The 25004-nt window shown below is 43.6% G+C and overlaps 1 protein-coding gene across 6 annotated transcripts in view; it reads right to left on the bottom strand.

Moving 5' to 3' along the window:
- ankrd29 (ankyrin repeat domain 29) overlaps positions 1-25004 on the bottom strand; it is a 142470-nt gene that overhangs the window by 18324 nt on the left and 99142 nt on the right. For 5 of the 6 annotated variants that reach the window (XM_048528610.2, XM_048528608.2, XM_048528606.2 and 2 more), the window contains 2 exons: positions 22562-22660; positions 9273-9371 (listed from right to left, as the gene is read on the bottom strand). In XM_048528610.2, the coding sequence (XP_048384567.1) occupies positions 9273-9371; positions 22562-22660 (198 nt within the window). The remainder of the gene's footprint in view (positions 1-9272; positions 9372-22561; positions 22661-25004) is intronic. The other variant, XM_048528607.2, reaches the window with a different exon arrangement.

Here is a 25004-nt window from a genome sequence, read left to right as displayed (position 1 = left end):
GCACTCATATATACCCTTTGTGTGACAGTCGGACCCACACTCAGATATACCCCAGGTGTGACGGTCACACTCACACTCAGATATACCCCAGGTGTGATGGTCGGACCCGCACTCAGATATACCTCAGATGTAACAGTCGGACCCACACTCAGATATACCTCAGATGTACCCCAGGTGTGACAGTTGGACCTTCACCCATATATACCCCAAGTGTAACAGTCGGACCTTCACCCATACATACCCCAAGTATGACAGTCAAACCTACACTCAGATATACCCCAGGTGTGAAGTTGGACCTGCACTCAGATATGGGTAAGCATATGGACGTACATAGAATAGTGTAGGTTAGATGGGCTTGAGATCGGTGTGACAGGTTGTTACAACATCGAGGGCCAAAGTGCCTGTACTGTGCTGTAATGTTCTATGTTCTATACCCCAGGTATGACTGTCGGACCTACACTCAGATATACACTAAGTATGACAGTCGGACCTGCACTCAGATATACCCCAGGTGTGATAGTCGGACCCGCGCTCAGATATACCCCAGATGTATCGGTTGGACCCGCACTCAGATATACCCCAAGTGTGACAGTCGGACCCGCACTCAGATATACCCCAAGTGTAACAGTCGGACCCGCACTCAGATATATCCCAAGTGTAACAGTCGGACCCGCAATCAGATATACCCCAAGTGTGACAGTCGGACCCGCACTCAGATATACCCCAAGTGTGACAGTCGGACCCGCACTCAGATATACCCCAAGTGTAACAGTCGGACCCGCACTCAGATATACCCCAAGTGTAACAGTCGGACCCGCACTCAGCTATACCCCAAGTGTAACAGTCGGACCCGCACTCAGATATACCCCAAGTGTAACAGTCGGACCCGCACTCAGCTATACCCCAAGTGTGACAGTCGGACCCGCACTCAGATATACCCCAACTGTAACAGTCGGACCCGCACTCAGATATAGCCCAAGTGTAACAGTCGGACCCGCACTCAGCTATACCCCAAGTGTGAAGTTGGACCTTCACTTAGATATAGTGGGGGTACGGGGAGCGATGTACAAACCATGCTTGTATATTGGTGGTATAGGTGTTCAAGCAATATATACTGCACTTTTTAAAATGTATGTTTACTTCCACTGTTCTTATGTCTGTTGTAATCTTATTTATACCAGTAGAAGCTAAGAACATTCTTGAAAGTGAAAGATGTGGAGCATTCTCCACCATCAAAAGGTAAATTGACTGACTAGAGATCACTTATCTGTCACCTATTGTTGAAGATTGGAGTCAAGGTGCTCCAGATTACTCTTGAGGACATAGTTGTTAACAGTATATTTAGGGGAGAAATCAGGTCTTATATGTTCAGTTGGGAGGACCATACTCTCGCAACTTATTGGAGAGATTACAGAATCAGTCATGAATTTACAGACCCCAAGAGGAAAAGGTTAAGTCCACGTCTGAGGTTCTTAAAGCAATGCCATAAATTATAAGGTGGTGGTGTTGGCAATGGCCAAATCACACGTCAAAATCTTATCACTGTGAGCCTAGTGGAACAAACACCTCAAATCTTCATAACTCATGGAAGTAGTAGTTTGTCAGTGAGGATATTCAGGAATCGTAACAATACAGTGAAGGATTATTCTGCAACACTATGTAGGGATTGTAATGGTGTAAGGTGCGTAAGGGGCAGTCTCAGGATATGGGAGAACTCAGTAATATTCACTAGGAAGGGTGCATCCTGATGTGACTCATATCTACTTAACTCAAAATTTTGAAGTAACTATGCAGGAGCGTGCTGGTTGAATAAGTGCCCGATGTATCACAGCTGCTTTAGTGATAATCAGAGTGTGTTAGTTCAAGGCAACGTTTACGCATGCACGTTTGCTTTTACAGAGCTGAGGATATCAGAATCAAACTATAAAGGAAAAGTCATACATTATTGCATGACTAAAGCAAATGAAAATCCAATTCAACCCTTGAAGAGTTTTACATGTAGCAAGCAGAGGATTGATTGCCAACTGTATAAATGAAAGCATAGCATAAAGAAAATGTCACTGACAGCTCAGGCATCCTGGAAATGGGTCATTATAAGATTGTTACTCTCTCTGGATCTGCAGAGTATTACCCTATCTCCTTCACAATAAATAGGAGCAGATGTGGACCATTCAGCCCTTCGAGTCTGCTATGCCATTCAATCAGATCATGGCCTGTCTGATAATCCTCCACTTTCTGCCTTTGATTCCTTTACTAATTAAAAATTTGTCCATCTTAATTTTGAATATACTTAATAACTAAACCTCCATATTCCCGCTGCAAAGGGGAATTGCACAGATTCACAGTCATTTCCTAACTTATTCCCCTTACTCTAAGATGACATCCTCTCAGCCTAGTTGCTCCCATAATGGGAAACAACATCTCCACATCTATCTACCATGTCAAACCTACAAAGAATCTTCATGTATATTTAAATAAGGTCACGTCTCATTCTTCTAAACCTCAATGAATACAAACCCAACCTACTCAACTTCTTTCCAGAAAAAAACCCCTCTGTTCCCAGTTTCAGCCCAGTTAACCTTCTCTGAACTGCCCACAATGCCAGTACATCTTTCCTTAGGTGTGAAAACCAAACTGTTCACCGTATTCTATGTTTGGTTGTGTGGTCAGATATTTGAACCATTGATTTTCCTGATTATCAAATATTAATTAGGAAGCTGAAATAAATTTCATAGAGCTGTGCAATCAGTGAGATGCAAAGATATGCACATTATGTTCTCTCCTTCTGATGACCAGCATTTTGACTCACTTTCTGAGGAGTGAGAACTTAATTGCTAAAGTTTATCTCAGCAGCAAGATTCTGATTCTGGATTCTGCCCAAATCATGTCATCCCAGCTGCCATTATTCTTGCAATCTCTGGGAGCAGAAAATTGCTCTCATTGTTTCTGCTTCCACTCTACTAAAATCTTCCAGAATATTAAACACCTCTATTAGATCATTCCTCAGAGTTTCTTTCAAGAGAAAAGGTGATCTGGTCTATCAAACCTTTCCTAATATGTAAAGCTATGCATTTTGATATCATCTTTGTAAATCTTTCCTGCAAACTCTCCAGTGTCTCTATATCCCTTTTGATAATGTCACAGCCAGAAATGTACAGAGCACTCTAAATTTAGAACATAGAACATAGAACACTACAGTGCAGTACAGGCCCTTCAGCCCTCGATGTTGCGCCAACCTGTGAAACCAAACTGAAGCCCATCTAAGATAATAAACAGTGCCACAATGATGCCACCTGAAGGTTGCAGGAACAGCAACTCATATTCCGCTCGGGAACCCTGCAGCCCAATGGTATCAATGTGGACTTCACCAGCTTCAAAATCTCCCCTTCCCCCACCGCATCCCAAAACCAGCCCAGTTCGCCCCCTCCCCCCACTGCACCACACAACCAGTCCAGCTCTTCCCCTCCACCCACTGCATCCCAAAACCAGTCCAACCTGTCTCTGCCTCCCTAATCTGTTCTTCCTCTCACCCATCCCTACCTCCCACCCCAAGCCGCACCTCCATCTCCTACCTACTAACCTCATCCCACCTCCTTGACCTGTCCGTCTTCCCTGGACTGACCTATCCCCTCCCTACCTCCCCACCTATACTCTCCTCCCCACCTATCTTCTTTTCTCTCCATCTTTGGTCCGCCTCCCCCTCTCTCCCTATTTATTCCAGAACCCTCACCCCATCCCCCTCTCTGATGAAGGGTCTAGGCCCGAAACGTCAGCTTTTGTGCTCCTGAGATGCTGCTGGGCCTGCTGTGTTCATCCAGCCTCACATTTTATTATCTTGGATTCTCCAGCATCTGCAGTTCCCATTATCACTGAAGCCCATCTAACCTACACTATTCCATTATTATTCATATGTTTATCCAATGACCATTTAAGTGCCCCTAAACTTGGTGAGTCTACTATTGTTGCAGGCAGGGCATTTCACGCCGTTAATACTTTCTGAGTAAAGAACCTAACTCTGACTTCTGACCTATATCTATAACCCCGCAGTTTAAAGTTATGTCCCCTCAAGCTAGCCATCTCCATCTAAGGAAAAAGGCTCTCACTGTCCACCGTATCTAATCCTCTGATCATCTTCTATGTATCTATTAGGTCAACTCTTAACCTTCTTCTCTGTAATGAAAACAGCCTCAAGTCCCTCAGCCATTCCTCATAAAACCTTCCCTCCATACCAGGCAACATCTCGGTAAATTTCCTCTGCACCCTTTCCAATGCTTCCACATCCTTCCTATAATGCGGCGACCAGGACTGTACACAATACTCCAAGTGTGGCCGCACCAGAGTTTTGTACAGCTGCAACATGACCTCATGGCTCTGAAACTCAACCACTCTACCAATAAAACCTAACACACCGTAAGCCTTCTTAACAGCACTATCAACCTGGGTGGCAACTTTCAGGGATCTATGTACATGAACACTGAGATCTCTCTGCTCATCCACACTACCAAGAATCTTACCATTAGCCCAGTACTCTGTATTCCTGTTACTCCTTCCAAAGTGAATCACCTCACACTTTTCCGCATTAAACTCCATTTGCCATGTCTCAGCCCATCTCTGCAGCTTATCTATGTCCTGCTGTAACTTGCAACATCCTTCCGCACTATCCACAACTCCACCGACTTTAGTGTCATCTGCAAATTTAATAACCCATCCTTCTGCGCTCTCATTCAGGTCATTTATAAAAGTGACAAACAGCAGTGGCCCCAAAACAAATCATTGCAGTACACCACTAGTAACTGAACTCCAGGATGAACATTTTCCATCAACCACCACCCTCTGTCTTCTTCCAACTAGCCAATTTTTGATCTAATCCGCTAAATCACCCTCAATCCCATGAGTCCGTATTTTATGCAACAGCCTACCGTGGGAACCTTATCAAACGCTTTACTAAAATCCATATACACCACATCAACCGCTTTACCCTCATCCACCTTTTATGTCACCTTCTCAAAGAACTCAATAAGTTTTATGAGGCATGACCTACCCTTCACAAAACCGTGTTGACTATCCCTAATGAAATTATTCCTTTCTAGATGATTATAAATCCTATCTCTTATAATCCTTTCTAACACTTTACCCACAACCGAAGTAAGGCTCACTGGTCTGTAATTACCAGGGTAGTCCCTCCTGCCCTTCTTGAACAAGGGGACAACATTTGCTATCCTCCAGTCTTCTGGCACTATTCCTGAAGATAATGACGACATAAAGATCAAAGCCAAAGGCTCTGCAAACTCCTCCCTAGCTTCCCAGAGAATCCTAGGATATCTCCCATCCGGCCCAGCGGACTTACCTATTTTCATACCTTCCAGAATTGCTAACCCCACCTCCTCCTTGTCTGATCAAATTTAATACAGGCGCTTTTTTATTCTGTAGTGAAATGTGCACACTTCTGCCAAGACCAGAAGTTGTTTTCCATCCCTAAATGCTCCCTGAACTAAGTTGTTTATTGGACCATTTCACCGGGCAGTTAAGAGTCAACCACATCATTGTGGGCCTGGAGTCACAGGTGTGCATTAGGAAACGCATATCGTTCCTCAAAGTGCATTCGTGAACCAGATGGTTTTTATGGCAATGAACGGTGATTTCACTATTGTTATTAGGCTAACGTTTGATTCCAGATTTTATTGCCCCATTTTTATTCTTAGAATTTAAATTCTGTCAGCTGCCAAGTAGAACTTGAACCCCTGTCCCCAGGACATTAATCAGGTCCACGAGTAATCCGATGACATTAACACAAACCATTCTAATAACTATAGCTTTTCTATTTTACACTTCTATCCCTCTAGAAATGAAGTCGAGTTTTTTTTTATTAAGTTATTTCATATGAACTGAGTGTTGGTGACGAGCCAACATTTGTTGTTCATCCCTGATTGCCTTTGAGAAGGTGGTAGTGAGCTGCCTTCTTTCAAAGGTACTTGGTGCATCATTGAGGGGTTTATCATGGTGAAGGGGGTGCTCCCTGAAAGTTACAACATGGCAAGAGAAGGAGGCAGTAGACCGATTGTGGTTCCGGTTTACATATAATTTTATCAGTATCAGGGAATATGGAGACAGCCTTCCTGATCAGAGGCTAACGAAGTTCTGAGGTGTCAAGTTAAGGACAAAACAACAAGCTGCGGAGATTTTACCAGTGGATAGCATGCTCACTGCTGAGCATAGAGACCACTGAGTAAAACTAGGTGATCTCGCTGTGGTAGAGAGATAATAGGAACTGCAGATGCTGCAGAATCCAAGATAACAAGGTGTGGAGCTGGATGAACACAGCAGGCCAAGCAGCATCTTAGGAGCAGGAAAGCTGACGTTTTGGGCCTAGACCCTTCAGCGGAAATGGAGGAGGGGAAGAGTGTTCTGACATAAATAGGGAGAGAGGGGGAGGCGGATTGAAGATGGATAGAGGGGAAGAAAGGTGGAGAGGAGACAGTCAAGTTAAAGAGGCGGGGATGGAGCCAGTAAAGGTGAGTGTAGGTGGGGAGGTAGGGTGGAGATAGGTCAGTCCAGGGAGGACAAACAGGTCAAGGGGGTGGGATGAGGTTAGTAGGTAGGAAATGGGGGTGCAGCTTGAGGTGGGAGGAGGGGATAGGTGAGAGGAAGACAGGTTAGGGAGCGGGGACGAGCCAGGCTGGTTTTGGGATACGGTGGGGGAGGTGAAATTTTGAAGCTTGTGAAATCCACATTGATACCATTGGGCTGCAAGGTTCCCAAGCGGCATATGAGTTGCTGATCCTGCAATCTTCAGACGGCATTGTTGTGGCACTGCAGGAGGCCCAGGATAGACATGTCGTCTGAGGAATGGGAGGGGGAGTTGAAATGGTTCGCGACTGGGAAGTGCAGTTGTTTATTGCGAACGGAGCGTAGGTGTTCTGTAAAGCGGTCCCCACGCCTCCGCGTGGTTTCCCCGATGTAGAGGAGGCCACAACGGGTACAGCGGATGCAGTATACCACATTACCACAGGTGAACATCTGCTTGATGTGGAAAATCTTCTTGGGGCCTTGGATGGGGCACTGACCTCTACATTGCTGAGGCCAGGCGCCAATTCTCCAACACCTCCTCCTACTGCCCCTTGGATCATGACCCCACCCCCGAGCACCAAACCATCGTCTCCCAAACTATCCACAACCTCATCACTTCAGTTGAACTCCCACCCACAGCCTCAAACCTCATCGTTCCCCACCCCGCACCGCCCGCTTCTATCTCCTTCCCAAAATCCACAAACCTGACTGTCCTGGTTGACCCATTGTCTCCACCTGCTCCTGCCCCACCAAACTCATCTCCACCTATCTGGACTCCATTTTCTCCCCCTTGGTCCAGGAACTCCCCACCTACGTCAGTGACACGACCCACGCCCTCTACCTCCTCCAAAACTTCCAATTCCCCGGTCCGTAACCTCTCATTTTAACTATGGACGTCCAGTCCTATTCACCTGCATTCCTCATGCAGATGGCCTAAAGGCCCTCTGCTTCTTCCTTTCCCACAGGCCCGACCAGTCCCCCTCCACTGACACCTTCATCTGCCTAGCCGAATTTGTCCTCACTCTTAACAACTTCTTTTTCAATTCCTCCCACTTCTTACAGACAAAGGGGGTTACCATGGGTACCCACATGGGCCCAAGCTATGCCTGCCTCTTTGTAGGTTACATGGAACAATCCCCCTTCTGTACCTACACAAGCCCTAAATCTCACCTCTTCCTCTGTTACATTGATGACTGTATCGGCGCCGCCTCGTGCTCCCACAAGAAGCTCGAACATTTCATCCACTTCACCAAAACCTTCCAACCCAACCTAAAGTTCACCTGGACTATCTCTAACACCTCCCTCACCTTCCTGGACCTCTCCGTCTCCATCTTGGGCAATCACCTAGAAACCAATGTCCATTTCAAGCTTACCAACTCCCACAGCTACCTACAATACACCTCCTCCCACCCACCTTCCTGCAAAAATGCCATCCCCTATTCCCAACTCCTTCGCCTCCACCGCATCTGCTCCCAGGATGAGGCATTCCATTCCTGTACATCTCAGATGCCTTCGTTTTTCAAGGACTGCAGCTTCACCCCCGCAGTGGTCGAGAACGCCCTCGACCGTGTCTCCAGCATTTCCTGCAACTCATCCCTCACACCCCGTCCCTGCAATAACAACCAAAAAAGAATCCCCCTTGTCCTTATGTACCACCCCACCAACCTCCAGATACAACGCATCATCCTCCAACACTTTCGCCATCTGCAATCCGACCCCACCACCAAAGACATTTTTCCATCCCCACCCTTGTCTACTTTCCAGAGAGACCACTCTCTCCTTGACTCCCTTGTCCACTCCACACCCAGCAGTTTTCCCTGCAACCACAGGAAGTGCTACAGCTGCCCCTACACCCCCTCCCTTACCCCCATCCCAGGCACCAAGAAGATTTTCCACATCAAGCAGATGTTCACTTGTTTTCCTGCTCCTAAGTAAGTAGTAGATGGGTGGGGCTGGGGAAGGTAGGTGGGATGGTGATAGATGAGTGCAGGTAGGCAGTGACCTTACTCCAGTGTAGAACTTTAACTTTTTGACCAGTTCTGTCCTTTTCCTCAACTTTTTTAAAACTAGTGGAATTATAATCACTTTCCCCAAAGTGCTCCCCCACTGACACCTCAGTTACTTATTTCCTAACAGAAGGTCAAGTGTTGCTCCTTCTCTAGCAGGTACATCTGCATACTAAATAAGAAAGTTTTCTTGTACGCTTAACAAATTCCTCCCCATCCAAGCCCTTTACACTATGGCAGTCCCAGTCTTTGTTTGGAAAGTTGAAATCAAAAAGTCAAGGACCGTTAGTGTTTAAATAAAGAAAGACAATGGTGATGGGGTACCAGCCTCTGTGGAGTTATTTCAATAATATTCATCTTCTTCATATTAAGAAGATACAAAAATTCTTATATGCTGTATGACTCTATGAATTTATAAGCATCCAAGAAATAAGCCATTGATGGCTTGGTATCTCTGTATTCACAATAAGGGCACAATCATCAGTGAACAAAAACTCGCAAACAAGTTTTTCAAAGAGCTTATGTTTAGATTACAAATTGGTACTGCTTGCGCAATTTTTCATCCACCCTGAAGACAATCTTGGAGGGTGGCAACTCTCCTAACATGGATGTTAAACCATTGTTCACTACTCCAGTCCCATTCACCAAAATTTACCATATGTTTTCTGTTGAAAATGTTAACAAAGAGAAAGGTCTAACCTTACGAGCAGTATCTGAATGAGCTCCCCATTGAAGCAATAGCTTTACAACATCATTGTATCCCATCTGTGCTGCTATCCACAATGGAGTCGTTAGATCCTGAACAAAATCAATAAAGAGATTTTAGGGCAGGCTTTTCCAAAGAGCTGGCTTTTGAGAAAGAAAAGAAGATTGGAGAGGATTAGGGAGAGAATTTCAAAGCTTTCTTTGAGACAGCTAAAATCTTGGTTGATAATTGTACAGTTAAAACCATTGATAATGAACAAGAGACCGGAACTGGATGATGATACTTGGACAATGGTAAAATTGGAGAAGATTACAGATTAAGGAAGGGAGTGAGGTCATGGACAAGTATGAAATTTAAATTTAAGCCATTGTAAGACTGGGAATGAATGTTAGGCAGTGACCACAGAAGTGATAGTAGTGAACAGATGTTGAATAGATCTAAATTTGTGAACTGATGGAAAGCCAGCTAAGAGTGCACTGGACTGAAGATAACAAAGTCAATTTTATGTAACAATGATATTTGTTTAATGTTTTATGTGGATAGATTATGAGCTAGATATTAAATTAAATCTAATAGATTTTAGTTGAAAAGACAACAAGGTAAGTGTGAAACAGATAAGGTGAATGGGCCATAAGGTGGCAGATGAAGTATAATATAACAAAGTGTGAGGTTATTTATTTTAATGGTAAGAACAGAATAGCAGATTTAAAAAAGCATGAAACATTGAAATATTGATGTTCAGAAAGATTTGGATATACTCATACAATGAATACAAAATTAACAAAGTTAACTTTACAGAGAATTACAGCAGTGTTACAATGCAGAAGGAGTCTGTTTGGCCCATTGTGCTTGCACTGATGGACAAATGAGCATTACCTAGAGCCAATCTCCCACTTTTCATACCCTTACTCTTGCACATTATTTAGATAAAAATAATCATCCAATGCCTCAGTTGTACTTGCCTCCACCACATTTCCTAGCAGTGCATTCCAGATCCTAACTACTGACTGAATGAAAAAGATTTTCCTTACTTCATTTGCATATCACTTTAAATCTATATCCTAAGATGAGCTTATAACAACAACAGTTTCATAGTCATCATTAGAATTTCAATTCCAGATTTAATTCAGATTCCTCCATCTGCTGTGAGTGAGATTTGAACACAAGCCTGAGATCATTATCCTGACTTGCTAGTGCAGCAAAAATACTGCCAGGCTATTACCTTCCCTGATAAGCCTTTTCTGCACTCACACCAGCAGATGGTTAAGAAGCAATTGGTATGCTGGCCTTCACAGAGACAGGATATGAGTTCATGAGTAAGGATGTCTTGCTGCAATTATATTTGGGCGTGGTAAGACCATACCTGGAATATTGTGTACAGTTTTGGCCTCTTTATCTAAGAAAGGATGTTGTGGCAATAGGGAATGAGAACCCCACTCTCAATTCACAGCCATTCAGATAATAACCTGCCTTCCTATTTTTGCTCCTAAAGTGGATAACCTCACATTTATACACATTATACTTCATTTTCTTTTGTTCATTCACAGGATGTGGGTGTTGCTGACTAGGTCAGCATTTATTGCCGATCCCTAATTGCCCAGAGGAAGGGCATTTAAGAGTTAACCACATTGCTTGGGTTCTGGAATGACATGTAAGCCAGGCAGGTAAGGTTGGGAGTTTCCTTCCCATAGGACATTAATGAACCAGGTGGGTTTTTCCCAACAATCATGAACATTATTAGAGTCTTACTTCTAGATTTTTTTTACTGAAATCAAATTCTACCATCTGCCGGGTTATTAGTTCCACCATCTCTGGGTTATTAGTCTAGTGATAATACGACAAGGCCATTACATCCCCATTCTGCCATGCATTTGCCCACTCATCAACTCCATGACCTACATTCATGAAGAATTCCATTAGATTGTCAAGCATGATTTCCTTTTTGTAAATCTGTGCTGAATCTGTCTAATCCTGTCACTGTTTTCCAACTGCACAGCTATTAAATATTTTATAATTGACCGTAGCGTTTTCCTCACCATCCTTTAAATGTGCCCTTTAAATGTTTGCTGTTGCCTTTCCACCATCACCACTTTAAATAATGTCCCCAATCTATCACAGCCAACTCGCACCTCGCCTAAAGTTTCTTCTCTTTAGATTTAGGACTGTATTCTCAGAATCCAGTATGTCTCTCTTCATCTTAATGAGGTATTCTCTCATATTATTGCCGCTCATCCCCTGGGAGCCTCACACAATTAGACTGCTTTTGCATTACACAATACCCAGTCTTGTTGGTTCGTCAACATATTGGTCCACAAAACCATCTTATATACTTTCCAAGAATTCCTTCTCTAGTTGCCGATTTGATTTGCTCAATCTTTAAGCAGATTAAGGCACCCATTATTGCAAATGTTTCTTTTTTGCATGTATCCTTAATTCCCTGTTTAATGCCATTCCCAACATCACCCCTGCACTTTGGGGGTTTATATACACCTCTGATCAACGTTTTTTACCTCTTTGTTTCTCAGCTCTATCCATACAGAGTTCACACCATTGGAGCTAATATCCTGCCTCTCTGTTTTTACATTACTTGCCTTGTTCCCATTATTTTTCACCGTGGCTCCAATTGATCCAGGCAATTGATTTCTCTTCCTGTCACTTGTCTTATTCCCCTTCTTACTGTTTGTCCTTGCCCTTGATTTCTCCTCCTTTCACTTGTTGTATAGGTTCCTACACCCCTGCCATTTTAGATTAAAACTTCCCCAACCACTCTAGGAAATACATCCCCAAGGACATCAATCCTGGTCCTGCCCAGGTGTAATCTGTCCAGTTTGTATTGATTCCCCCCCTCACCCAGAACCAGGCCCATCTCACCATCTTTTCAGCCATGTGTTCATCTGATATATCCTGCTATTTCTATACACTGGCACTAATCCTGAGATCACTACTGTTATGTTTGTAGTTGGGGTGCTACCCCTTTAAGAGAACTGGTTAGCTCACTCGTGAGGCGCAGAGCTGGGGGTTCAGTCTAGAGCCAGCTGTGGAGGTGTGAGCATCTAAAATATAAGTGTTAAAAACTGAAAGAACTGCGGATGCTATAAGTCAGAAACAAAAACAGAAATTGCTAGAAAAACTCACTAGGTCTGGCAGCATCTGTGGGGAGAAATCAGAGTTAATGTTTCAGGTTCAGCGAGCCTTCCTCAAAACTCCTCAGTTCTAAAGAAGGATCACTTGACCCAAAACATTAACTCTGATTTCTGTCCACAGATGCTTCCAGAGCTGGTGAGCTTTTCCAGCAATTTCTGTTTTTGTTTGTGTTTAAAATAAAGTATTCCTCTTCAGGATTTTACCTGTGCCTCCCTTGTGTATAATTCCTGGTTCCCAGCTAATTAAGCAAAACTTAACAACGATCTTTGAGACCCTACCTTTCAAGTTATTCCCTATATTTTGATTTTAAGACATTTTTCTCTGTTTTTACCTATGTCATTTGTACCAATGTGTATCAATGATTACTGGCTGTTCACCATTCCCCTCCAGAATGTCCTGTAGCAGCTTGGAGACATCCTTGATCCTAGCACCAGGGAGGCAACATACCATCCTGGAGGATGGTAAAATGTGAGGCTGGATGAACACAGCACGCCCAGCAGCATCTCAGGAGCACAAAAGCTGACGTTTCGGACCTAGACCCTTCATCAGAGAGGGGGATGGGGTGCGGGTTCTAGAATAAATAGGAGAGAGTGGTCTCTCTGGAAATTTTTCCATACCCACCCTTGTCTGCTTTCCGGAGAGACCACTCTCTCCGTGACTCCCTTGTTCGCTTCACACTGCCCTCCAACCCCACCACACCCGGCACCTTCCCCTGCCACTGCAGGAAATGCTACACTTGCCCCCACACCTCCTCCCTCACCCCTATCCCAGGCCCCAAGATGACTTTCCATATTAAGCAGAGGTTCACCTGCACATCTGCCAATGTGGTATACTGCATCCACTGTACCCGGTGTGGCTACCTCTACATTGGGGAAACCAAGCGGAGGCTTGGGGACCGCTTTGCAGAACACTTCCGCTCGGTTCGCAATAAACAACTGCACCTCCCAGTCGCAAACCATTTCCACTCCCCCTCCCATTCTTTAGATGACATGTCCATCATGGGCCTCCTGCAGTGCCACAATGATGCCACCCGAAGGTTGCAGGAACAGCAAATCATATTCCGCTCGGGAACCCTGCAGCCCAATGGTATCAATGTGGACTTCACCAGCTTCAAAATCTCCCCTTCCCCCACTGCATCCCAAAACCAGCCCAGTTCGTCCCCTCCCCCCACTGCACCACACAACCAGCCCAGCTCTTCACCCCCACCCACTGCATCCCAAAACCAGTCTAACCTGTCTCTGCCTCCCTAACCTGTTCTTCCTCTCACCCATCCCTTCCTCCCACCCCAAGCCGCACCTCCATCTCCTACCTACTAACCTCATCCCACCTCCTTGACCTGTCCGTCTTCCCTGGACTGACCTATCCCCTCCCTACCTCCCCACCTATACTCTCCTCTCCGCCTATCTTATTTTCTCTCCATCTTCGGTCCGCCTCCCCCTCTCTCCCTATTTATTCCAGAACCCGCACCCCATCCCCCTCTCTGATGAAGGGTCTAGGCCCGGAACGTCAGCTTTTGTGCTCCTGAGATGCTGCTGGGCCTGCTGTGTTCATCCAGCCTCACATTTTATCATCTTGGATTCTCCAGCATCTGCAGTTCCCATTATCACTAATACCATCCTGGAGTCTGATTTGCAGTCTCAGAACCACCTGTCTGTTACCTTACAATTGGATCCCCTGTTGCTGTTGCATTCCAATACGCTTTACTCATCCCCTTTGCAGCACAGCCAACCATGCTGCAATGAATGTAGCTGTTACTGCTTTCATCTGAGAGGCTATTTCCCTCAACAGTATCCAAAGCAATGTATCTGCTTTGCAGGGGAATGGTGACAGGAAACTCCTACACTGCCTGCTTGGTCCTATTGCTCTTCCTGGTGATCACCCATTCCCTTCCTGTCCATGAAGTCTTAGTTTGTAGTGTGACACTCTCTGTATGTGCTATCATGATACTTCCCATCTCACAGATACTACACAATAATCCTAACCACTGCTCCAAACCACTGCTCCAGTTCTGAAGTCTAGGCTTCTAGGAGCTGCAGCTGGAGATACTTTCTGCAGATATGCTGTTCCCGGACAGTGGAACGGTGTCTGACTGCCCACACAGAGCTGGAAGAACACACCACAGCTTTCAGCTTTCTGCCATGACTTACGCTTTAAATTGAGCCTTTTCAATTAATATCAACTTCTTTAGGGCCCTTATTCCCATGTGCTTGTTTCTGTGGAACGTAATCTTTACACATTGTAAGCCACAAAAAAAAGCAAAAGGAAAATCCATCAACTGCCCCTGCACTGAATTCCCACTATGCTCCAAATTTCCAGACTCGCTCTGTCCATGTCTCATTTGGAATGAGTTCTCTGCCACTGCTCATACAAAGCTTGCTATTATTGTAATAGCAAAAACTCAAAAAAGATCAACCATGGTTAACAAAGAAAGTTCTGGATGGCATTGTTGGGTCTACCTACAGCACATAGACTGTAGTGGTTCAAGAAGACAGCTCATCATCACCTTTGACAGCACAAGTACAGATCCAGATTCCTTTTGAACAAGTTGAGGGCTTCTGCCTTAACCATCAAACTGAGACCACAGTTAAGATCCCTACCATGCTCTGGGTTAAAAGATTTCCTTTCTAATCTTTCCAACAATCACCTTAAATCTGTGCCTCTCCTCCAGGGAAAAAGGTCATCTTATCCATGCCATCCTAGCCCCTCATTATTTAGTACATGTCAATTAAGTGTTTGAACAAATGAGGCATAAAGGTGCTCGAGGTCAATTCAAAGTCAAGGAAATAACTCTCTACTCACAGTTATACCTATCACAATGCAAGATGGCTGTGCTCATTCTTAATGTCCTGGCCCAACCATCATCAGCTGGTTCATCAATGATATGCCTTCTATCAGAGACCAGAAGTAGGAATGATCTCTGATGATTGCAGAGTGTGGAATCCCATTCTTAACTCTGCAGTTACAAGGGCAGACCATGCACGCTAGAAGCTTGGCAACTTCTCCCTCAATGCCATGTGATTTAACCTTACTAATCAGTCTACCATAAATCTGGTTGAATGTTTTGCTGAAGTCCAGCACAAAGTGATTGCAATATGTGCCATCCTCAACTATACCTTTCAAAGCTTCCGCTTTCAACATCTGAGAGACAAAGCAGCAGATACGTGGGAAATACCATGACCTACATGTTTTCTCTGAGTCTCACATCTTCCTGAATTGGAACCACATTGCCATTCCTTCACTGGCGCTGGGTCAAAATCCTGGAACATCCTCCCCTGTAATGCAACAATACCACAGGGACTACAATGGTTTCAAATTCAGCCATTTCATTTTGACTGTTCAATTTTGGCCACTTCTAAACTTTGGGATGCCTATTTAAATTAAGTCTTTTACACAGCTAAGTGTTCAGGCTGAGGGTATGGTTTTGAATAGGTAGTGGCTGAATGGTCTGAAGCAAGCATGTGAAGGAAAACGCACCAACAGAAACAAACCAATTTAAATTGATCCAAATGATGAACTGTGAGAGCCACCTGTGTAGGGCAAAACCTCTGAGGGGAATTGCTATGAGAGGCACAATTCATTGAAAAGTCATTCAATGGGGAAGGCAAATTGTTCTGAAAGAAACTGCTCCATTGCGTAATGTGTTGAGGGAACACTCCCAGGGGCAGACTGCTGTGAAGGAATGACACTGGGAGTGAAAATATTTGAGCACTGCTCCACAGGACTGTCAATCTAAGGGGCTGCTCAAAGGAACAACAGCAAATGCAAAATTACAAGAAGATCTGAAATAACTCTTCAGAAGTTGGAATCTCATCACCAGTCACCTTTCTTCTTTCCCACAAATGCATAGTCTTTGGCAACAGCTCTGCTCTCATTGAGTCAGGCATTCCAGAGCCTCAGTATCCCTAACATTCACCATCTGCGTCAGCCAGATCTCCCTGATTGGTCCAGATTACCAGCCCCGATCAGGGAACTCATTCTGTGAGGTCCAGTTGGCTGACCGCATTATAATCACTGCATCCCTCCCCCTCTGGGTTCACAGTCACAGGATGGTCCTATTTATTTTAGTGCCTCCTGGGGTGTCTAATATTGGGTCAGGTTCCTCCAAATATGAATTCAACATGGGAGCTGTGTACCGAATAGGGACTCATCTCTCGTGCCTGGATTGCCTTGGTAGATATGCTCTCTTCTTCTGGATACAGAAGCGTTGAGGTGGCTACTTCTATCACGTCCATCTCTGACTCAGAGGACTTGACAAACTTTGATGGAGAGGATGAATCAATGAATCCCTGATGTATTTCTGAAGGCTCTGAGGGGCAGGGCAAGTTTTTCTCTTACACAGTCTGTGAATTTGTAGCTTTCAAATGGTCCACATGCTTATTCAGAATAGCTGCACCTATCCAAAATTTATAGATCACTGATCCTGATCTTGCGTCGATCATGCCTGTTGTGCACGCGGAGCCATTTCCATGTTTCCTGCACCAAACTATGTCTCCTGGATCAAACTGTTTCTCTCATTTGGTGGAATCTTGAGTTTGTCATTGGGGTTCCTAGTGCTGTTTCACCCTACCCAGATCTGGGAAGATCAGACTTAGCCTGGTGCGGAGTCTTCTACCCATTAGCAGTTCTGCCAGTGCTATCCCTATTGTTGCACATGGGATGATCCTACAAGAACCATGACAATTTGGTATCTAGTGAGGCTATAGATTGTTTCTTCAGGCCAGCCTTCAAAGTTTGAATCGCCATTACTCCCTCAGGCTATTGGATATGGGTGGTATGGAACTGACCTAATATATTGAATCCCATTTGACTGCAAGTGTTAAATAAATTTCCTGCTGGTAAACAATGGCCCATTATCTGTGACCAAAACGTCCAGGACTCCGTGTATCACAAAAAATGCATGCAATTCTTCTATCGTCACTTCAGCGTTTGACAAATGAATTCTATGCATGCCAACCACTTTCAGTGGGCATCTACAATGACTAAAAGTATGACCCATGAAAGGACCTATATAGTCAACATACAACCAAGTCCAAGATTTACCCAGTGATTTCCATGGATGGGAAAAAGTTGCTGGCATTAGGTTCTGTCCTTGTTCTGGCCATTGTCTCACCGTATGGCTATGTCAGTGTCCAAGCCTGGCCACCAGACATAACTCCTCATAAACATCTTCATTTTGGAGACCCCGGGTGGCCCTGATGGTGTTTAGCCAGTACTTGATGGCGACAATCATTCTCACTCCCCATAACGATATACTGTTCTACCCTTGAGCTGGTCTTTCCAGTCCAAAAAGGCTTTCATTCCAGCTGTGATGACCCTTTGGTTTCCCCCATTAATGCCAATTGTTTCAGTTTGGAAAGGACTGGATCTTTCTGTGTCCAAAGTCTGATATTGTTAGCTGTAACTGGTAGCCTGTCCAGAAAAATCAATGTTATGACAGATGCATCCATTGGGGTACCATAGATGACACATCTGCTAATGGAAGGCAACTCAATGCATTCACGTTTGCTGCTCAGCTTCCCAGAAGGTATTCTGATTTGTAATTATAGGCACTTAATATTAGAGCCCACTGCTGAATGTGACTTGAAGCTATGGTTCGCATTGGCTTATCCTCTTCAAGCAGACTGAGTAGGGGCTTGTGATATGTAATTGTCACAAATTTTCACCCATAAAAGGTATTGATGGACTTTCTGACTTCAAATATGACTGTCAATCTTTCTTTTTCTAGTTGAGCGTATTTATGCTTTGCATTAGCCAAAGTCCTAGATGCATAAGTTATGGGCATTCCTCTCCAATGGGCCACCAATGAGCTAATAGCACCTGATGTCATTCAGGGAGGTATTGCACATCCATGCCTGATCTTGCATGGGATCCTAGTGTGCCAACATATTACAGCATAATAGTTGCCTCGTTATTTCATCGAGGGCCTGTCTATGAAACCCATTTCCAAGGCTGACCCTTTTTTACAGAGTTGATGGAATGGTGCCAGAATGGATGCCCAGTTGTGTATTGACTTTCAATAACAGTTTAGCAGACCCAAAAATGACTTACGCTCACGGACAGACGTGGGGCCAAGTCACCTTTGATCATCCATACTGAATCTTCCAACAGGCGTAACTCAGTCTTGTCGATCCTGTAGCCCAAAAAGAGGTCACTTGGGGGGCCTGGAACACACATTTTACTCCCTTTTTTGGCATATGCCTGCTTTGAAAAAAATGCCTTAACACAATATCCGAGTTCGCTAAGTGCTCCATATTAGCTTTCCCTTGTATTAGGATGTCACCTAGGTAAATGGTGGCTTGAGGTAGACCTTACAAAATGTTCATCATCAGCCACTGAAAAATGGCTGATGATACGCTGAATGGCAGTTTCGCATAAGGCTTTACCCCATTAATACCAATTGTTTCAGTTTGGAAAGGACAGTTTGGAAAACCTTTTGAGTATTGATTGTATCATACTTCTGAGAATCCTGGTCAAAATGCAATTGCAAGTATGGCTCATGTCGAGCTTCATGAAGGACAAACCTCCTGCCAGCTTTGTCTACAAATCTCGTGAGGGATTGTGTATTTATCGAATTGCGAAAAAAAAAAAGTTTACTGCTTGTTTAAAATCCTCACAAAGTTGAACTGGTACATGGGGTTTCAAAATTGATATGACTGGTGCTGTTCATTCTGGAAATTCTTTTGGTTTGATGATTCTTTCATTTTCCAGCCTTCTGTGTGCTGCTTCTACTTTTGTCCATGAGACAAATGGCACTTAGCTTACAAAATTGCAGAATTGCTCCCTGGTCAACTTGACAAGTTGCTTTCGCTCTTCCGATGGTCCCTAGACCTTCCTGGAAAACATCTGGATGTTTAATTAGGACTTTCACTCAGGCAGCCATTTTCTAACCGAAAAATGTTGAACCAATCCAGGTGAATCTCTCACAATCAATTTCATCCCATCAAGCTTGACTTCTACTACAATCACTGGCAACCGATCTATCTGCTTTTCATAAGGGACCAAACCAGAGTTATACCCTTAATCTGCAAAAGCTCCCTGGTAAAGTTCTGAGCCTAGCTGATGTCTTATGCAAATTTAAGGGCTGGAGTCCAATGTGAATTTTATTAAAAACTGCGATCACTGATATGGCTGCACCAGAATCAATCTCTAATTGAACCAAATGCCCATTTAATCAGATGTTTATGTGGAGTGGTTCTGATTTTGATGTTGCAAAGCAATTTAATTGTTCCAAACCAGATGCAGGAGGAGTTTCCAGGGTACGAGCTCTCCTGGACACTGGCTTATGAATTATCATACTCCATTTAAGTTGAGTAGGACTCCAGTGCCATCCCGAATCCTCATATCAACAACAATCACAATGTCATACTGGCAGAATCCTGAAAAAAATTGTAACTGTTTGGCTGAGACTTGGCTTTGGTTTGGGGTTTTGCTGTGGGTTGAATCATTTATACTTACCAGGGCACTTCCTGAATGATGCTATGCAGTTGCCTGCTCTCAAGTGGTGTTCCCTAAGCTCAGGTGAGGGTCTGGATGTGAGTTTGCTCGCTGAGCTGGAAGGTTAGTTTTCAGACGTTTCGTCACCATTCTAGGTAACATTATCAGTGAGCCTCCGGTGAAGTGCTGGTGTTATGTCCCGCTTTCTATTTCTCAAAATCTTCTCAAATCTTCTCAAAACTTGCTATCAGGTGAGGGTTTCCACTTCCGTTAGAATACCTCGCACATTTACTTCACCAGCCACATCTTCCAATGACAAAGACAGTTGTAATGCCTGTTTGAAGTCCAGTTAAGGTTCAGCCAGTAAGTGTTTATTGCACAGTCACATAATTGATTCCACATACTAGATGGTTTCTAGGCATCTTGTCAAGGTTTAAACCAAATTCACAGACTTCTGCTAGTTGTTTTAAACTTGTCAAAACCCCAATACAGATTCTCAGTGTTCTCAAATTATCAAGTAAAAGCAATAGTGTTGCAGAATTAAAGGAAACTTCATACTCCCTAACTATGTCAATCAGTTCTTAAGAGGGTTTAATATTTGGTACCTCAGGAAATGTTAAGCCCCTAATGACAGAAAAAAGTTGTACCTCCATAGGCTGTCAGGAGAATTACTCATTTTTCATCACAATGTCGTTTGCCTGGAAAAAAGTAATGCATTCTTTCCACATACAGGACCCAGTTCTCAATGGCAGGATCGATCAAATCAAACATTCCAAACAGAGGCATGATGTAAGAAAATGCTTAACCACCCCCCCAATTTAAAAGCAACTGTTGTGAGTGAGTGAGTGAGTTTCTTCAGGATTGTGCTTTGCTCTTATCACCACTGAAATAACTCTTGAAAGGCTGTATCCCATCACCACTCATTCTTTATTCAAAAATGCTTAGCCTTTGACATTAACAATGCCTCTCACTGAGTCAGACATTCATCCTTTTATATCAGAAAGATTTCCCTGATTAGACCAAATTAATAGCCCCAATTTGAGAATTTGTATTCTATGAGGTCCATCTGGCTGATCTTGTTACAATCACTACAGATCAATCCAGGGGTACCATTCCAAAGATTTTAATGGAGTAAACAAGGTAAACATATTTCTACTGCCTGAAGAGTCAGTAGAACGGACTGACAGATTTAATACAATTTAATAACAATGAATTTATATTGCTTAATAAAAAAATGTAACTAATAGCTCCTCTCATGATAACCATGACAATTACTATTGATTGTTATAAAAATCTATCTGGTTCACTGATGTCCTTTAAGGAAGGAAGTCTGCTGTCTTTACTAATGATGCCCACATCCCATGAAAGAAAAAAGAAAATAAAACTCACAAAATAACTAGATAGGAGACAAAAGGAAACAAATTTTACTGGGGGTTGGTGTTATATCCCCTGCTGCATGTCTCCCCGCTATTGGATAAGTCCATGATCAGTCCACCCACCTAAGCTTCAATGTGCTGATAGCTGCCTTAATTGAGTCAGAACGTGCTCTGAGAGAACTGTGAGCCAATCTGAGTAACCACTGTTGGGGCAACAAGCAATCCTCAAAGAAGTCTGATGGATCTTAGATTTCATCAGCCCCAGGACATTTGGTGGATGGTGTGCAGGTATCTTGGCAGAGTCCAGGGAACACGAGAAGAGGGGCCCATGTTTCAGAGGCTCATATTGGAGGTATGCTTGAGACCATTATTTAGGTAGGCTATCTGACTTCCTTAATTGCCCAATATAATGTGGGAGATAGATCAGAAGTGGCAGGAAGGGAAGGCAATAGTCTAGAGGGATTATCACTGGACTGTTAATCCGGAGACCCAGATAATGTTTTGGGTTTGAATCCTGCCATGGCAGATGGTGGAATTTGAATTCATTAAATATCTGGAATTCAGAGTCTAATGATGACCATGAAGCCATTGCTGACTGTCAGGAAAATCCCATCTGGATTCACTAATGTCCTTTAAGGAAAGAAACTGTCATCCTCACTTGGTCTTGCCTTCTGGGCAATTAGGGATGGGCAATAAATGCTGTCCAATCAGCAATACCACCATCCCATGAATGAATAATGAAAAAAAAAACAGGAAGGCGGCAGACAGGCTACCTATTTTATTTTGTCATGTACTCCAGCAGTGAGCTGTAAAATTCTAACCAATTTGAACTATTTTTGCAACAAATTAGTAAGAATTGGATTGCAGTGATTTGGAGTGGCAGAGGCATATTTAGTAATGACTTTCAAATGAAAATTAGATAAATACCTGAAAGGGAAAGATTTGCAGGGATCTTGGAAAAGTCTTTTTAATTAATATAGCCTTATCCAATTAAATAAATCACATAAAAAGGTATTTCTGATGTCAGACTTCACTCATCACGAGTACACTCTGGGAATTATGGGCCTGCAGAATTGAGTTCTGAACTTTTCATATTTTCTATGGATGCTGGTGAGTTTTGTGCACTGAACCAGGAACTAGCATTAGGGAATACAATATACAGAATATTGAATAGGCTTTGACATCCTAAGGTGTGGTGCTTCAGTTCATCAAAATTGCATTTTACTTCTTTTATTTTCAAGACAAGGTTACATTCAAGTTTCTGTTTCAGTAGAGTCAAAATTATTTAATTCACATCCTTCTTCAATTATAAATCATAATTTGTATACCTGTCTTGGTTGGTCAATCTTTGCTCCTGATGCAAGGAGCATGTTAATCACATTTAGATGGCCTCCTTGTGCTGCCAGAAAAAGTGATGTAGCACCATCCTGCAAAAAGAAACGCATTTGGTCTATCACTATGATTTTAGTACAAAATTTGAAAAGTATGACAATGAAACTACTCTCCTCAATTTAATACAACTATAAGGCATAGGAGCAAAAGTTCAGTCATTCAGCCCATCGAGTCTGCCCTGCCATTCAATGAGATCATGGCTAATCTGAGTGAATTTTCTTCAGCAGCATACTGTTTTTCTCTCGTTGCCACTGAAATAATTGCACAGAGGCTAGCACCCGTCACCAAGTCACCCTTTATTTACGTGTGCACGATACATAGGCTCTGACCAGCCAGTCACTAGAATCATAGAACAGAACTCTAGAGTGTGGAAGCAGGCTATTCAACCCATCAAGTCCACACCGACCCTCCAACAAGCATCGCACCCAGACCTATCCCCCTACCTTATCTCTGTAACATTGCATATCCGTGCCTGATCTACCTAGCCTGCACTTCCTTGGACACTGTGGATAATTTAGCATGCTTAATCCACCTAACTTGCACACCTTTGGACTATGGGAGCCTCTCTGAATCTTCTGTTTATATCTGCAAGCCAGGGCTCCCTGATTGGCCCAGGTTAACATCCCCACTCAAAGCCCTCATTCTAATCACTATAATAACCTTCCCAAAACATATAAGATTCTGAGGCGATAATAAGAACTGCCGATGCTGGAGTCAGAGATCACACATGTGGAGGTCAGGAACATAGCAGACGAGGCAGCATCAGAGGAGCAGGAAAGTTGAGGTTTCGGGTCAAGACCCTTCTTCAGGTCTTAATCCAAAGTGTCAACTTTCCTGCTCCTCTGATGCTGCCTGATCTGTTATGTTCCTCCAGCTCCACACTGTGTTATCTAAGATTCTGAAGAGACTGGATAAGGTGGATGCTGTAAGAATGTTTCCTCTTTTGGGAGAAATAGTAATTCGGCCACACAGATCCAAAATAAGTAAGTTCTCTTTTAAGACATAATGAGAAATCTTTTCTCTCAGAGGGCAGTGACACTTTGGAATTCTCTTGCTCAGATAGTGATGGATGCAGGGTCACTGAATATGTTTAAGGCAGAGATGGATGATACTCTTGACTAACAGGGGTGTCGAAACTTTTGGGTTAGGCAGCAACATAGGCCACAATCAGATTGGCTATAATTATGGATGGCCCATACTTACTCCAAATTCATATGTTCATATGTTAAATAGTACCGGGGATCCCGGGAGTAGGTATTCAACCCCTCATACCTGTACCACCATTCAATGACAAAATGACTATTCTGTGGCCTAACTCCATCTGAGATGTCAGATGGGCCTCAGCTTAATATCTCATTCAGAAGATGGCACTTCTGTCAGTGCAGCACTCCCACTCCAGTGACTTCATGCTCACGTGTCAAAAGTGAAGCTTCAAATCACAACATAATTATTTTCTGATATAGTAGGAACTGCTGATGCTGGAGAATCTGAGATAACAAAGTGTGGAGCTGGATGAACACAGCAGGCCAAGCAGCATCAGAGGAGCAGGAAGGCTGACGTTTTGGATTGAGACCTGAATAAGTGTCCAGACCCGAAACGTCAGCTTTCTTGCTCCTCTGATGCTGCTTGGCCTATTGTGATTAGCCAGCTCTACACCTTGTTATCTCATAATTATGTTCTATTTCCTTAACTAATACAAAATAATTACCACATTCTGACAGATTATTAATATGTAATATAAATGTTATTCATTCAGGTAACAGCCAACACCTTCCCATTTTAAGCAATGATAATATCTTTTGCTTAACATATTGTTAAGCATTTCAAAGCACTTAACCATGTTTGTCTTGATTAGTTGGTCCACGTGAATTTAATTAAATGAACTGACAAAACAATGTGGTGGATATTTCCTAGAAATAAAATTGAATTGCTTTCTTGGGTGGTAACATTAACTACATCACAGAGAAACAAGATGAAGCAATTTGATCTGGCACATGTTGTATTGGTAACAGCCTTGATACATTTGTGAGGCTGGATGAACACAGCAGGCCAAGCAGCATCTCAGGAGCACAAAAGCTGACGTTTCGGGCCTAGACCCTTCATCAGAGAGGGGGATGGGGGGAGGGAACTGGAATAAATAGGGAGAGAGGGGGAGGCGGACCGAAGATGGAGAGTAAAGAAGATAGGTGGAGAGGGTGTAGGTGGGGAGGTAGGGAGGGGATAGGTCAGTCCAGGGAAGACGGACAGGTCAAGGAGGTGGGATGAGGTTAGTAGGTAGCTGGGGGTGCGGCTTGGGGTGGGAGGAAGGGATGGGTGAGAGGAAGAACCGGTTAGGGAGGCAGAGACAGGTTGGACTGGTTTTGGGATGCAGTGGGTGGG

The sequence above is a fragment of the Stegostoma tigrinum genome, chromosome 5 (genome assembly GCF_030684315.1).
Source record: "Stegostoma tigrinum isolate sSteTig4 chromosome 5, sSteTig4.hap1, whole genome shotgun sequence".
NCBI classification, from domain to species: domain Eukaryota; kingdom Metazoa; phylum Chordata; class Chondrichthyes; order Orectolobiformes; family Stegostomatidae; genus Stegostoma; species Stegostoma tigrinum.
This window is presented reverse-complemented; position numbering and strand designations above follow the sequence as displayed.